The sequence below is a fragment of the Eulemur rufifrons genome, chromosome 27 (genome assembly GCF_041146395.1).
Source record: "Eulemur rufifrons isolate Redbay chromosome 27, OSU_ERuf_1, whole genome shotgun sequence".
In the NCBI taxonomy this organism is placed as follows: Eukaryota; Metazoa; Chordata; class Mammalia; order Primates; family Lemuridae; genus Eulemur; species Eulemur rufifrons.
In genome coordinates, this window is record NC_091009.1 from 30,065,826 (window position 1) to 30,079,122 (window position 13,297).

At 57.3% G+C, this 13,297-nt stretch overlaps 1 protein-coding gene across 11 annotated transcripts in view; it reads right to left on the reverse strand.

Annotated features, from left to right (window-relative positions):
* Positions 1-13,297, reverse strand: part of PPFIA4 (PTPRF interacting protein alpha 4) — a 48,003-nt gene that overhangs the window by 28,936 nt on the left and 5,770 nt on the right. For 3 of the 11 annotated variants that reach the window (XM_069459634.1, XM_069459638.1, XM_069459633.1), the window contains exons 2-9: positions 7,837-8,477; positions 4,211-4,312; positions 3,665-3,829; positions 3,294-3,368; positions 2,970-3,059; positions 2,231-2,422; positions 1,787-1,933; positions 1,385-1,519 (exon numbers count right to left, since the gene is read on the reverse strand). In XM_069459634.1, the coding sequence (XP_069315735.1) occupies positions 1,385-1,519; positions 1,787-1,933; positions 2,231-2,422; positions 2,970-3,059; positions 3,294-3,368; positions 3,665-3,829; positions 4,211-4,312; positions 7,837-8,070 (1,140 nt within the window). In that variant the 5' untranslated portion in view covers positions 8,071-8,477. Of the gene's footprint in view, positions 1-1,384; positions 1,520-1,786; positions 1,934-2,230; positions 2,423-2,969; positions 3,060-3,293; positions 3,369-3,664; positions 3,830-4,210; positions 4,313-7,836; positions 8,478-13,297 lie in introns of those variants that run through there. The other 8 variants (XM_069459644.1, XM_069459642.1, XM_069459641.1 and 5 more) reach the window with 4 other exon arrangements.

Here is a 13,297-nt window from a genome sequence, read left to right on the forward strand (position 1 = left end):
GATACTAACACCACCTGTGCCCACTGGACCACTACAGGGACTAAATGAAATAATCCACTGTAAACACTTAGAGCACTCAACAAACGCTCGCCCAGCCGCGGTTGTTAAGCCTTGTTGTTAAAACTGGCCCAGTTGGAGCAGGCTCCCTTTCCGTGCATGCATCTCCAGAAACGGAGACCCCATGGTCTCTGCTGACAACATACTCTAGAATATTACACATCTTACAGCCAGGAAATCCCTCCTTTAAATCCTCCTGCTATGACTCATTTGAACATACTAATCACTTCAGCCCCTCCCTTCTGGTCAGTTTTTGGGAGACACCAAAGCCGACTGCTCAGCATCCCACACGTAACCTCCTCTGCTGTAATTCAAACCCGGCGCTTCACTCCTAGAGGCCGGACAGATCTCAGAGACCACCACTCTCAACTCCACCAGCACAGAGATTAGGACACTCAGGCCCGGTTAGGGAGGGGAGGACTTTTCCCAGGTCACAGAGCCAGTCGGTGGCAGAAGCAGACTTGGTCCTGGGTCCACTGCGGCACAGCCAGGCTGCAGGTTCCAGCCCCACAGCACTGGAGCCGCCGCAGTGGCCCCTGGCCAGCCTCTATCCTTCAGGGACTCTGGGGCCTGGTGCTTACTGACACTGGTTTCTTTCTGTCCATGGGTTCAGGCGTAGCTACAGTGATGCCACATCAGGCCCCCTGAAAGTCTCTGACCAGCTGAAAATGCTCCAAAATTCTTTTGATTAACCCACCGCATGTCTAAGTTAACGTATTTACCTAACTCTTCCAGAACCTATTATGTTTTCAGCCAGCACACCTCTCAGGAATTACTGTTCCATAAAGTTAACTACCCATTGGGCAAAATGATACTCCCTCTCATTCAGCCTAAAGCTGCAGCCTTCAGGCAGTCGGGGTGGTCCCTAGATCTACAATGTTTCAATTGGTAAAGAAAGATGGGCTTAACCTAAACTCCCACCCCCACCCCTTCATGGACGTACAGACAGAACATTATATCCTCTCGGGTTTCATCTTTCCAGAGATGAAAGTCCTAATCCCTCCACTCCAGCCACAAACAAAAGAAAGTATTAACCACAATGGTGTAAATGACAATAACAATACTTTGCATCTGCATAGTCTCTTTTCCTTAAAGTACTTTTACACCCCTTCTTACGGGATTGTCACATCCCTGTGGGGTGATGAGGGCAGGGATTACTCTCCTGGCTGACAGACACGTGGTGGCGTGCTTCCTGGAGTCACTGGGCGGGAAGCAGTCTTCTGGCTCCCAGCCCAGTGTGCCTCCCACCCTCCCCATCCCCTGCCAGGCTCCTGAGGAGTTCAGGACACGGGGACAGAGGCAGGCGCCAGGCCCCTGGCCCACTTGCCTTGGTGAGGGCTGCAATTCTCTGGGCCAGCTCAGCCTCCACCTCTGGCAGCGTCTCCGCCCTGCGCATCGTCTGCTGCAGCTTCTGCTCTGCCACCTCCAGGAGCTCCTGCAGGTGTCGAGCCTTCTCCTCACACTGGCAAGGCGGGGGCGGTGAGATGATTCAGGAGGCAGTGCTGAAGCTCCACCCCCACCCCGGCCTCAGCACAGAGCAGATAACAGGTCAGAAGCAGCAAGGGACAACCTTGGTTCCTGGCTGCCTCAAATGCCTGACTTCTCCTTTCCAAAGGTGACCTGCAGGACCCCAGGGGCTCCCAGGCCACCGAGGGAAGGTTCTGGCCCAATCACAAGGACCTCTGGGGTTAAGGACAATGCCCACCCCCACCCCGTCTAGAGGAGTTACCTGGCGGTGCAGGGACTCCTTGTTGGCCAGCTCATTCTCCAGTTTGTCATTGAGGTCATGGATGGATGTGGCCTCGCGCTGAGCAGCCAGGTAGCGCTTCTCCAGCGTGGTGATTCGCTCCTCCATGTCATCCTTCTGGGCCAGAGCCTAGGTGGCAGAGGAGGGAAGAGGGAAGGTCACCAGCCTTTCCCTGCTCCTATCCCGTCCGCACCTCCCCACCAACACCTGGCCACCTGTACCCAGAAAGGGGTATGATCTGTGCTCCCCTGTCAGTTTCTGGCCTTGACCTTCCCTTCCCACAACTCCTCTCACACTGGACCTCGACAAGTGTTCAGTCTTACCCTCCCCAGCCCTCTCCTGGCCCACCCTCCGTACCCTCCCAAGTGCCAAACGCCTGCCCCCAGCAGGATGGGGCCACCAAGAACAGGCCCGACCCTTGCGCACCTCCCGGAGATCCCTCTGGTGCTTGCTGCTCAGCTCCTCAGACTTGATGAGGTCCCGGCGGGCCGTGCCCAGGTCCTCCTCAAGTTCGGCCACGGATGCTGTCAGGGTGACCAGTCGTTCCCGGGCCTGGCTCAACTCAAAGTTCTGCTTCTCCAGGAGCTCCTGCAGCTCCTCCACCCGGCCCGCCTCATCCTCCAGGGACAGCGAGCTATCGGTCAGTCTTGGGGACCCAGGGCATCCCACACCCTTGCCCTGCCCCAGGGGGTGGGAGGAGGGACGCAGATCACAGCTGTGTCAGAGCACAGCTTCAGGTCCGCCTCCTCCCTCTGGGCCCCAGGAGGTCCCTCCTGACAACGGCCAAACACCCTTGCTCTCCTGCGTATCTCTTGGAAATCAAGTTTCTAGTTTCACCTGCTATTGTAACCCAGAAAAGGGCATGATTAGGGAAACCGAGGCTCAGAGAGAGGAGGAATCTTGCCTGATGCTGCCACACAAGATAGATGGCACAACTCAAGTGGACACACATATGAAGTGCCCAGCAGCATACTGGGCACTAAAACAAAAATCTGCAGATTTCTTTGCAGATGGGGTAGGGGAAAGCAGGAAAGAGAAGTGGGAATATTGGAGAAAGCCCCAAATTTAATTCAAGCAGTTACTCTGTTGAATGAAGGCAGGCCAGGGTCTCCCACCCCCATCTGAAAGAACCCAGGCCCCTGCTACACAGCACCCTGGAACCCACCTTCCACAGGCGTTTCGGCCCCAGCTCCACGGTCCCCTCCTCTTCTGCCGCTCCGTCCCGCACCCCTGCCCCCTGCTGCAAGGCAGACACCTGTAGGGCACAGCCCCCAGGGCAATGAGTCAAAAAGAAGAAAATCTCCCATACATTCCAGATGCTTCCAAGTCCCCTGCCTCCTAGAAAGAGGTGTCCAGCCTAGCCTTGGCTTGCAGTCTCCAGCCACAGTGGGGGAGAAATCCGAGGAGGAACAGAGGGGGGCACAGTGGTAAACCAGGCTGGGCTTGCAGGAGCTGCAGTCTGTAGACCGAGGGTGGGCGGGCAGCTTACCTGCTGGTGGGCACCTGCCAGCTGCTCCTCCAAGGTGGTGACTCGCTCCAGTGCTGCCCGGAGCCGCTCTCGCACCTGCCCGAGGAAAGGGGAGGTGGAGGAAGAAAGGGGAACCCCACTGGACTCAGGCTGGAAGAGCCTGGGCGTGGTCTACACCGCCGGGCATCGGGGAAAGTGAAGGGCCTGCCAAGAGGCAGATTTGTGGGAGGGGACCTAACAGGGGACCTTGAAATGAGGCCAGTGGTAGGAGTGAGCCGGGTTCGAAGGCAGAAGGCAGTTTTCCCTAAACACTGGACGAGGAACCTCAGAGAAGGGAAACACCACGGCTCCAGGGAAGCCTGGCTGGATGGGGGCTGGGAGGAGGTGGGCACCTTCTCATCCAGGGCCTTGTGGTGCTCAAAGAGTGACTTGAGGGCCTTCAGCACCTCCACCTCACTGGAGACCCCTGAGGGCGACTGGGCCTGGCGCTTCACTACAGTCATCCGCAGTGACCGCTCGTGGCGGGACACCAGGCACTCCAGATGTTCTAGAAGCAGCTGGCAGGGGACAGGGGGAAGGGGGAGATGAGAAGGAGGGTTGTGAGCATGCGCCCCAGGGGCCCACATGATCACACAGACACAAGTACAGCCCTGCCTCTGTTAAACGCCGAAAGTCACCCATACTGGTACACAGCCGCTGTCCCCGTTGAATGCCACCCCCAAGCCAGCTGCCCTGCCTCTCCCCCAGGACCCCGACCTTTCCATGACCCAGCAACGACAGGTGAAAAGGCCACCACTGGTGTTTAAATGATGTGACTACCCGCCTAGGGTGGGAGGCAGAAGAGGTGAGGATGGGGCTGGGGCTGCGCCTGGCCCCGCCCTGCCTGCTCTCCGGGTCCCGGTGCCCATACCCCAGCCCAGACACGCACACGCACTTACCCTTGTGTTATTCCGTTCTGCTTTCAGCTCTGATATCTCTTCCTCCCGCTCTAGAAGCTGCTCCCGACACATGCTCAGCTCCCGGGTTAAGGTGGCAAATTCCTGGAAACCCCCGAGGCCCCTCAGTACTTGGGGATTCAGCCCCTCCGCAGCGTCCTGCACGCTCAGGTCAGGGTGGGATCCTGTCACTCGTCCCTTGCTTCCACCACACCGCAGGGCAGCAAACCTGCCACTAGCATTGCCCCCCAGCGGGTCCGTGTCTGTGGGCCCTCCCTGCATTCCGAGCGTGTGTCAGGACCCAAGGGGACAGAGCTGGATAGGAGAGTGAGAAAGTCACTCAGTCTGCTCTGCAGCCACTTCCCCCACCCCAGCCACCAACATGGCCAGACCATGTCCTCCCTCCCACTTGGTGTTTCCGTTTCCCCGGCAATTCAACAACGTTTTCCTTTGGAAACTGACGGTGGGGAGTTCTGCCCCTGGTTTAGCAGAGTAAGGTCCAAACGGAACCTGATGGAAACCGATGGCCATCAGCGAGGGAAGAGAACGGGGTTTTGAAGACAAAGTGTGAGTGAGTGCCCCAGGGAGTTCTCTTCCAGCCCCTGCCCGGGGCTTTGCAAGCTGCAGGTGGAGAGTGAAATCAGCGGATTGAAGGACCCACCACATAGGAGCAAGACAGCCAGCAGATCTGCCCAATCAGGTGCACACGTGGCTTCAGCCTGGCTTCCTGGGAGCCCCACTCAACCAAGAGAGGGCCGCGTCCCAGCACCTGTTGCCAAGGCACTTACCCTGGCTTTTCCGAGTATCCACGTACCAAGTATCCCTTCTAGGGGGACCCATTCCCACACTCTCAGGCCCAGACACGTTCAGAGGCATTTCCAGCCCACGCTCCTCTATCAGGACGAGCATACAGGGGTGAGAGCCTGGCCCCATAGTTTCAGGTTCATCATATCCTTATTCATTTCATTAAATATCACCTCATTCCAGAAAGGTTTTCAGATGAGTGGCCCAAATTCTGTGGATGCCCAAGGTCTGAGAGTAACTGAACAGGCTGCAGCCTCCCTCACACCAAGGATTCATGAGCAAAGGAAGAATTCCCAAAGCCATCCTCTCTTATCACTCCAAATCAGGCAAAAGGGGCTAGAAGGGTTGTAGGTAGGGACAAGGGAGCAGAGATGCCACAGCATAAGAAACCATGAACCTATGACCCTATTCCTTAATTATTGCCTTTCCATCAAGGCCATGGCCAATGGTGTCAAGGTCAAGCATCTCATACTCTGGAAGCCAAGGCCTGGGCCTGATGCTGCTTCACCCTCAGCTTGCACACATGCATGCACACATGTGCATGTACACGTGCATGCATGCACATACACACATACATACGCAGTCATGCACACATGTATCCATGCTTGTGTCCAGAGACGTGACTCAGTGGCATGGCCGCCAGCCCTACACCAGGACACCACCACCAAAGGACTGGTGCCCTCCCCTGCCCTGGCCTCAAGCTCAGTGGCTGCTTCATCTCCCCACCTCAGGACACCTGTCCCCCGCTCCTCACCTCTCACCTATCTGACACACTGCTGCCAGGATAATCTCCTCAAGCACAACACCGTCTACACATACAGATTTCTTATGCTGGTGTTCAAATTGTTCTCTCCTGGCTCCTTTCCATACACCCTAAGACCCAGGTACGCTGGGTCACTCGCTATTTCTAAATGCCAGCAAGCTTTCCTCATACCACACCTGTGCTCACTGGGCTCCCTCCCCTGGAAAACCCTACCCTCTGTCACCACCTGATGAAATCATATTCATCTTTCAAAGCCCATCTCAAAGGATACAGCCTCCCTGGGAGCTTTCCAGACTCCCCAGTGAAAGGCCCTCTCCCTCTCCTGCAATCTGCTCAGGACAGTGGTTAAGGCACCAACTTGGGAGTCTGTTATTCAACCACATTATCCATAAGCACCTATCACGTACCAGGTCCCATGCTGGTCACTGGGGATACAGTGACAAGAAAGACACAACCCTGCCTTCATGAAGCTTCCAGTGTAGAAAGTCAGGTAAGCCTCGGATCAAATCTCAGCTCTGCCCTCCTTAGCTGTGTGACCTTGGACAAGTTACCTAATCTCTCTGAACCTCGTTCTGTGATCCGTAAGATAGAGGTAACAGTTCTCCCTCCAGGAGTTGCTATGAGGATTAAATGAGACGATATATAGAAAGCTCTTAGCCCAAGCCCATCAAAGACGGCTATTTTTATCACTGATATTGTTCTCAACAACCCTTTTAGGCCTCTCTTATCTTCTTCTACATTCTCTCCCAGTCATGTGGGTTCTTGTGTGTCTCCTTTCTAGTCTCTGAGCTCCTCGCAGGTAGGGACTAGCTCATACACTCCAGGGCAGGTTCAAGGCCTCCTGCACAATGAGGTAGGAGGGGCCCATCGGCCCAACCCACTTCTTCACCAGGGCTCCACATTTTTATCAATAAAGCATCACTCCTGAGCCCTGGGCAGGAAACTCACCCACCAGGCCCAACCCTGGTTCTTCTCCCCACCCTGGGGCAGGGGCCTACTGCTGAGGCCCAAGCTGTCTGGCTTCTCGAGGCTGCCTCCCCTGGCCCCGGCAGTAGCCCTCACCAGCCATGAGGTGCTGCTGGGGTTGGGGGAGGCTATGCAGTATGTCCGGTGCCTGGATTGGGATACGCATCTCTCTGACGTTCACACAGTTGCTGTGAGTACTGTGCTCACAGACAGACAAACCCCCTGCTCCCTGCGCCCGTTACCAGGCAGAGTCCACACCCGACGACCCAGGTTCCTGCTCCCTTCTCCTCTTCAGAGCATGTGTCTGGCCTGGAATATCTGCCAAATGGTAAGCAAGGAGCAGTAGAGGCCTCCAGGCCCGAGCAGTGCAGGGGAGCAGTGGACCCCTTAGCCTCTGGGGTCACACAGCCCCCGGGTTCAATTCCTGCCTCCACCACATACCTGGACCATCATGAGCAACTTATGAATCTCCCCACACCTTAGTTTCATCCTCTGCAAAATGGTGGTGAGAATTTAGAGAGCTAATCCACACAAAGCACTTAGTACACAGAAAATACACAATAAATGGTGACTATATCCTAGCTAGGAGCATGCTGCCGAGGGGCATCAGAAAGGGTGTCCGGACACCCGCTCCTAGACTCAGCTCTGCCTACACTTTTCTACCTGATGCCTCTAGTTTTTTTCATCTGTGCAACAAGCGAGCTGGACGAGGTGATCGCTAAGGCTTCTCCCACCTCCCTCTCTGGGACTTCCCACCTGCCACCGCCAACAGCAGGGCGCTGGGAGGAGCAGGCAGGGATGCGGTTTCTTTCCAGTCTAGGGTGCCACCTACTGGCTTCCTGGGCTCACTGCGGGTGGCACTTAGGGGTTTTCTTCCTGCATCAAATTCCAACCATTCTCCAGGGGAAGCCAATTCCAGGCAGAGGAGCTTGTGAGTGACAGGGAAAGGATTTAAGTAGGAAGACAAGGAAACTAAATGCCCTGTGGATTCTAACAGTAGATGTGCAAATAGATGCAGATGAGCCAGAGGCTGTTGGATCCAGCAGGGCTAGGGGAGGAGAAGGGGATGAGGGAGCTGCAGACCTTTAGGCCTTACCTGGGGGAGGGCGGAGTTAAGGTGGCGCTGGAGCTGGTCCCGCTCATGCAGGGCGTCCTGGAGCCGGCTCTGTGTGGCCGCCAAGGTCTCCTGACTCTCCCGAAGGGATTCCAGCAACTTCTCCCGCTCATCCAGCATGTTCACCATCAGCTGCTCAAAGTTGGCGTCAGCATCGGCGCCATGGGGGGGCCCCAGGGGGTCCCCCTCGTTGATTGTGGGCATCACTTCACACATGGTGGGGGTAGGCAGGGCCTTCTCAGTGTCAGGGAACAGGGGAGGGACTCACAGGGTTGGCACCTCCAGGGGAGCCCAGTGCATGGGTCTCAGAGTGGGCAGTGCCAGGTGAGTGGACAGGTGGGCAGGGGCTTCTCCCATGTCATCAGTTGCTCTTGCTCTGAAAGGGGCCTGAGGCCTGGAGTGCCCCCGTGACAGGGAGCCAGAAGGCCTGGCTTAACGTCTCAGGAATGGGGCTGGGGCTGGGTGCCCTGTGCTCCCAAACAAGCAGGCAGCAGCGGAGCGTGGCCATGACAGGCAGGGGGAGCAGGGCTGGAAGACGGCCCTTCTCTTAGACTGAGCTCTGGAGCCTGGCAGAGTCCCAGCTGGGTCTAGCGACACCCATCGTTTCTGGAGGGCAGTGTGGTCTGTGGGAAAAGAGACTGCTGTGAGGACCAGCTGCAAGGAGAAGGGCACCAGGGGAGGGGGTGACGCAGGGGGGACAGGACCTAAACTAGCACGTGGGGGTGGAGAGGGAGGCGTGGCAGTGTTGGCGCAGGTCCCTCCTCCAGGCTTGCTCACTCTGATGGCGCCTCCTTAGTTCTCCCAAGGAATGCACATGCCCACTGCCCAGCCTCTGCCTTCCCCCCGCTGTCAGAAGTGCAGCCGCAGTGGCAGTGGTTCCCCACCCACGTGGCTTGCTGGCCAAATATAGAAATGATTCAGTCAGCAGCAGGGGAGCAGCCGGCAGGCTGCCCAGAGTCCTGAGACCTGGGGGTGGGAGGGGAGAAAATAGGGTCTCTGGCCCCTCCCCCCACAGCCTTTTCCCCACACTCAAGCCAAGGCAAGTGCAGAGGGGTTAAAGGGCTACTAGCGGGTGTGAGTACCAAAAGTTGGACTCCAGGGGTCATAGGAAACAGGGGTAGAGTAGTTCCTGCCCTGACCACTGGCACAACACGGCTAAGGCCATGGAGAGGCACAGGCTGGGCACTGGGGCAGGCAGAGAGCCCTGACCTGCTACAACGCCCGTAATTCAGGGAGGAGGTTCTGGCTCAAGTCATTCCCCACTTCTGAAACCTGCCAAGGAGGACGGCATGCAGGCCTGGCGGTCAGCAGGCTTGGACTCTGAACTCAGCCTACCACCTCTGCACTGGGGCAGGAACTGAACGATGGAAAGGAACCCAGGGTTAATGTGGGGGTGAGGGGTGTGTGGGGTCCCCTGCTCATGGCCAGGAATCTGCTCCCTCAGTGTCATTCCTCATTGCTGGCACTGCCAGACGTCACCAGCTAGGGTGGTTAGCGTGCACACAGCCCAGCTCTAGTGATGCCTTAAGCCTCGCACAGGGAAGCCCAGTGGTCAGAGCAAAGGCAGCTGTACGGAGGAAGGCAGCAGGCAGCTGGGGATTTCTCTGCCTACCATGAGCTTCCTACCTCCCTGCCCACCGTTAGAAAGCCACCACCTTAATTAGTTTTCAGAGGGCACTGTCTTCAGAGCTCCCAGTTGCAGGAGAGGAGAGTGAAGCCCCAGCACAGCGACAGGCACACTGGAGGTGGTCATAAATGGCGCTCTCCTTCCTTCCCCCCTCCTTTCTCTTCTGGGAGACACAGGAAAGCCTCCTGTCCACCCCTCCGGAGTGGGAACAACAGGCAGATTGGGAGGATCAGGGTGGACAAGGGCATCAGGACCCAGTGTGAGCCGAGAGGCCAGACCCTGGGCAGGCCCGTGGCAGGACTGAACTTGGCAGGGGTAACGAAGAAGGGCCAGGCCTCTTCCTCCTGGACCCCTCCCCTAGAGCACTGATGATCCACGCAGAAATGGGGGGGCAGTAAGAGGGAGGCTGGGGAGCAATGCGGGGCCTGGATCCGATGACAGTTAGAGCACCAGCTTGAAAACTCTGTGCTCACACCCACAGCCATTCTCAGAGGGACCCAGTGCCCAGTAGTTCAAGCAGGCATGTGGGAACACAATGCATACACACATATGCACACGCAGGTAGACACAGCAACGTGGAGACCTAGGACATACACACACGTGGCCACACACACACTCCCAGACACAGAAATGGGACACAAACTCTGATCAAGGGGATCCTTTCTGCAAGCCAGACAGCCACTGTGGAGGGCAGGGTTGCAAAGGGCTACGAAGCAAAAGGTAGAAGGCTGGTGTGCACACTGTCTTCCCCAACACTGCTGCTGCCAGGGCGGCCCGCACTCGCCTCCCTGCCCCTCAGAGCGGCTGCATGCGCAGCAGAGGGTGCTGTCCCAGTCCGGCCAGAGCTGCCATCTCGCTGACGCTGTCAACAGCCGTTCCTCCCATTGTCCCACCCACTGTACCCAGCCCCTCTACCACGAATGCCGAGAGGCTGAAAGGCCACATGGCCCCGTCATACCTCTCCAAGCTCACGACCCGCCCCCCGGAACCCCCCACCCCCACCCCTCCACATACACCAAGAAGACATGAGAAGCCAAAGAGGAGAGCAGGCCGGGAAGGGGCTCCCTGTGGCAGAGCCTACCCTCTGAAGAAGAACACAGTGTGCTCAGGAGCTCAGGGACCCCAGGAATGGCTTCGGCCCAGCAGACCCCCGGGCAGCCTGCAGTGTCGTACAAAGGAAGAAGCCAGAGCTGGGACTTAGGAGATCTGGGTTATGGTTCTGTCACAGACCAGCTAGGTGACCTTGGCCTTGTCACCCTCTAATGAGACCTCTGCTACAAGAGGAAACCCACAACCCTTGTTCTGCCTACCTTAGGGGAATGAGATCACGGAGGAGCAGAGCTTTGAAAAGTAGAACGCTCCCTATGATGGTGAGGGGTATGAATCACCTTAGTGCCGGGAGCCTGTGGGAGGAGTTTTCCGAGCTCCTCACAGGAAAGGGGCTGGAGAAGTTCTCAGGGGGGACAAACAGGACCTCATGCTGCCCACTGGGAGGTGCTGGCTATTTGGTCCAACTTGCCCAACCTCCCACCCCCAATCCTCCTGGCCATTTTAGCAACTGAGGAGCTGGCTTTGGTGCTGCCAGCCCTCTCCCGGCCTCTCTCCAAACCAGGTGCCAGGTAGCAACTCCACTTCCCCTGGCCAAGAGGCATCACGTAGAGCTGGTTTGAAGATGAGCCCAGACAAGGCTGCCAGGCAGATGCCCCTGAGATGACTGTCCAGGACCTTCTGCCCTGCCCCCGCCCACGGCACAAACACAGTGAGCAGAAGGGAGCCCTAGGACAGCCGCACTAGGACACCTGGCTCCTTCTGGCTCCCTCTGGCTCCAGGGCCATCTTTAAATAGTGCAATTATCATCTCAGCCTAACACAAGCCTCCTCAACTCCCGCACAATTTCTAAGTAACACTCACAGGTCCTGATTCAGAGGCGAAAGCTGCCGTCCCCAAAGCGAGCATTTGCGAGGGGCTTTGCCGGGGAGGAGTGTGGGCAGGCTGCGAAACAGGGGAAGAGGGCTCGGGAGGGAGTGGGTGTGAGCGCGTGTGTGAGGAGGGAAGGGCTGGGCGGAAAGTAGGCCTCAGGCCTTCATAAACACGGAACAGGCAAACTCAGGGTCTCTTTGGCTTCCCCAAAATCACCCCACCTTTTCCTACCGAACAGGAGGGACCGGCATCGAGTGTGATGCTCTGGCCGGCCACGCACATGGGCCTGGCTCCCGCCCGCCCTGCCAGATGGCGGCCCCACACGCTGAGGGCTCGGCAAGCGCAGGGCTGCCAGCCCTGTGGAGCCACAGGCCCGGGCAGAGCTGCCAGGAGCTGAGCTCAAGTCCGAGTGGGCCACGAGCCGGGCAGGAGGGAGCCTCAGGGTGGGAGCCTCTTCAGGTAAAAGAGGAAGGTCACACACCTGCCGGATTGGAGGAAGGGTGAAGGTCTGAGGAAACGAGGAGGGGAAATGACGGTTATGATTTATTCACTATCTTCCATGCACTGTGTTGTCAGGTGACATGTATTAACTTATTTTAATCCTCACAATTCCTTGTGAGGAAGATGTGATTCTTCCGCCCATTTCACAGATATGTAAACCGAGACTCAGTGTCCTGTAACCAAAACTACACAGCTAGTAAAAGGGAGAGCTGGGATTCAATGAGCCTATCTGACTCCAAAGACAGGTAGGGATTGGCGGAAGAGGGAGAGTGAAGATGATGCCTCCTCCAGGCATCCTGTCTCCTCCGAGGAACCCACGAACCCGGGCCGTGGCCTTTGGCACCCTCACCAGGCTGACGGCAGCCTGAGGACAGCTCACCTCGGCCCTCCCTCCACCTCTCCTCCCAGGCCTGGAGGAAGCCTCTGCAGAGCAGCCATCGGGGTCCTGAGGCCGTCACTTCCCCGTGGGAAGGCCCCAACCACCACCCACCCTTACCGCTCCCCTCCACCCCTCGCCAGCTGCATACCAAGTTCCCCACCCCAGCCCACGCTCCCAAGCCACCGCTCTCCTTATCCTGCAGGGTCTTCAGATACTATCCCCCCAGTGGTACTGAAGTCCAGCTGCCCATGCCCTCAGGCTGCCCACCTCTCCTTCCTCTCCCCGGAAGCTTCTCCTTCTTCCCTGTCCAGCTCACCATCCCAAGAAGCCTGGCCCTCACTCATCCTGTCCTCTGAAAGCCAAATCCCACCTCTTCCCCTGCTGCCCCCAAGCCCTCCCTCACTGGCCTGCCCCCAGGGCCACCTACCGCTCATGCTCTTCCAGCACCTTGCCTGGCCCGCCTCTCATCTCTCTTTCACATCAGTCTAATGACCTTAGATCACCCTTCTAAGCTCATCTCAAACGCCACTTCCTCCAGGGAGCCTCTTCTGATTCCCTCCAGGGGGTGAGATCTGCCCTCCCGCTGACCCAGCACAGCCCTTTCTTTATACCTCTCTTTGTGGGACTCCTCTGGCTTTCCATCATCTCACTTGTACACTCGAGGGTAAGAACCACATCCTCCTACCGCTGGGTAGGAACACAGGGTCCTGGCATACATGGGACTGAACGAATCTGTGCGACAGTTATTTTGGGCAAGTCCATCCCTGACCAACTTCAAGGAAGGGAAATGCCAAAATAGGAAAAAATGGCTCAACACCCCAGAGACATTCATTTGTCTTGCCCCCTGAAGACTGAGCTTCATGAGAGCTCGGTGGGTCTCCCCTGTCTGGAAAGGCAGACTCTGGAACAGCCGGTGGGTCTGAAGGCTGGAGCGTCCACTGACCACTCCAGTGACCCTGGGAAGATGCTTCATCTCTCCGAGCCTCAGTTGCCCCTCTGTGAAATGGGATGGTAAC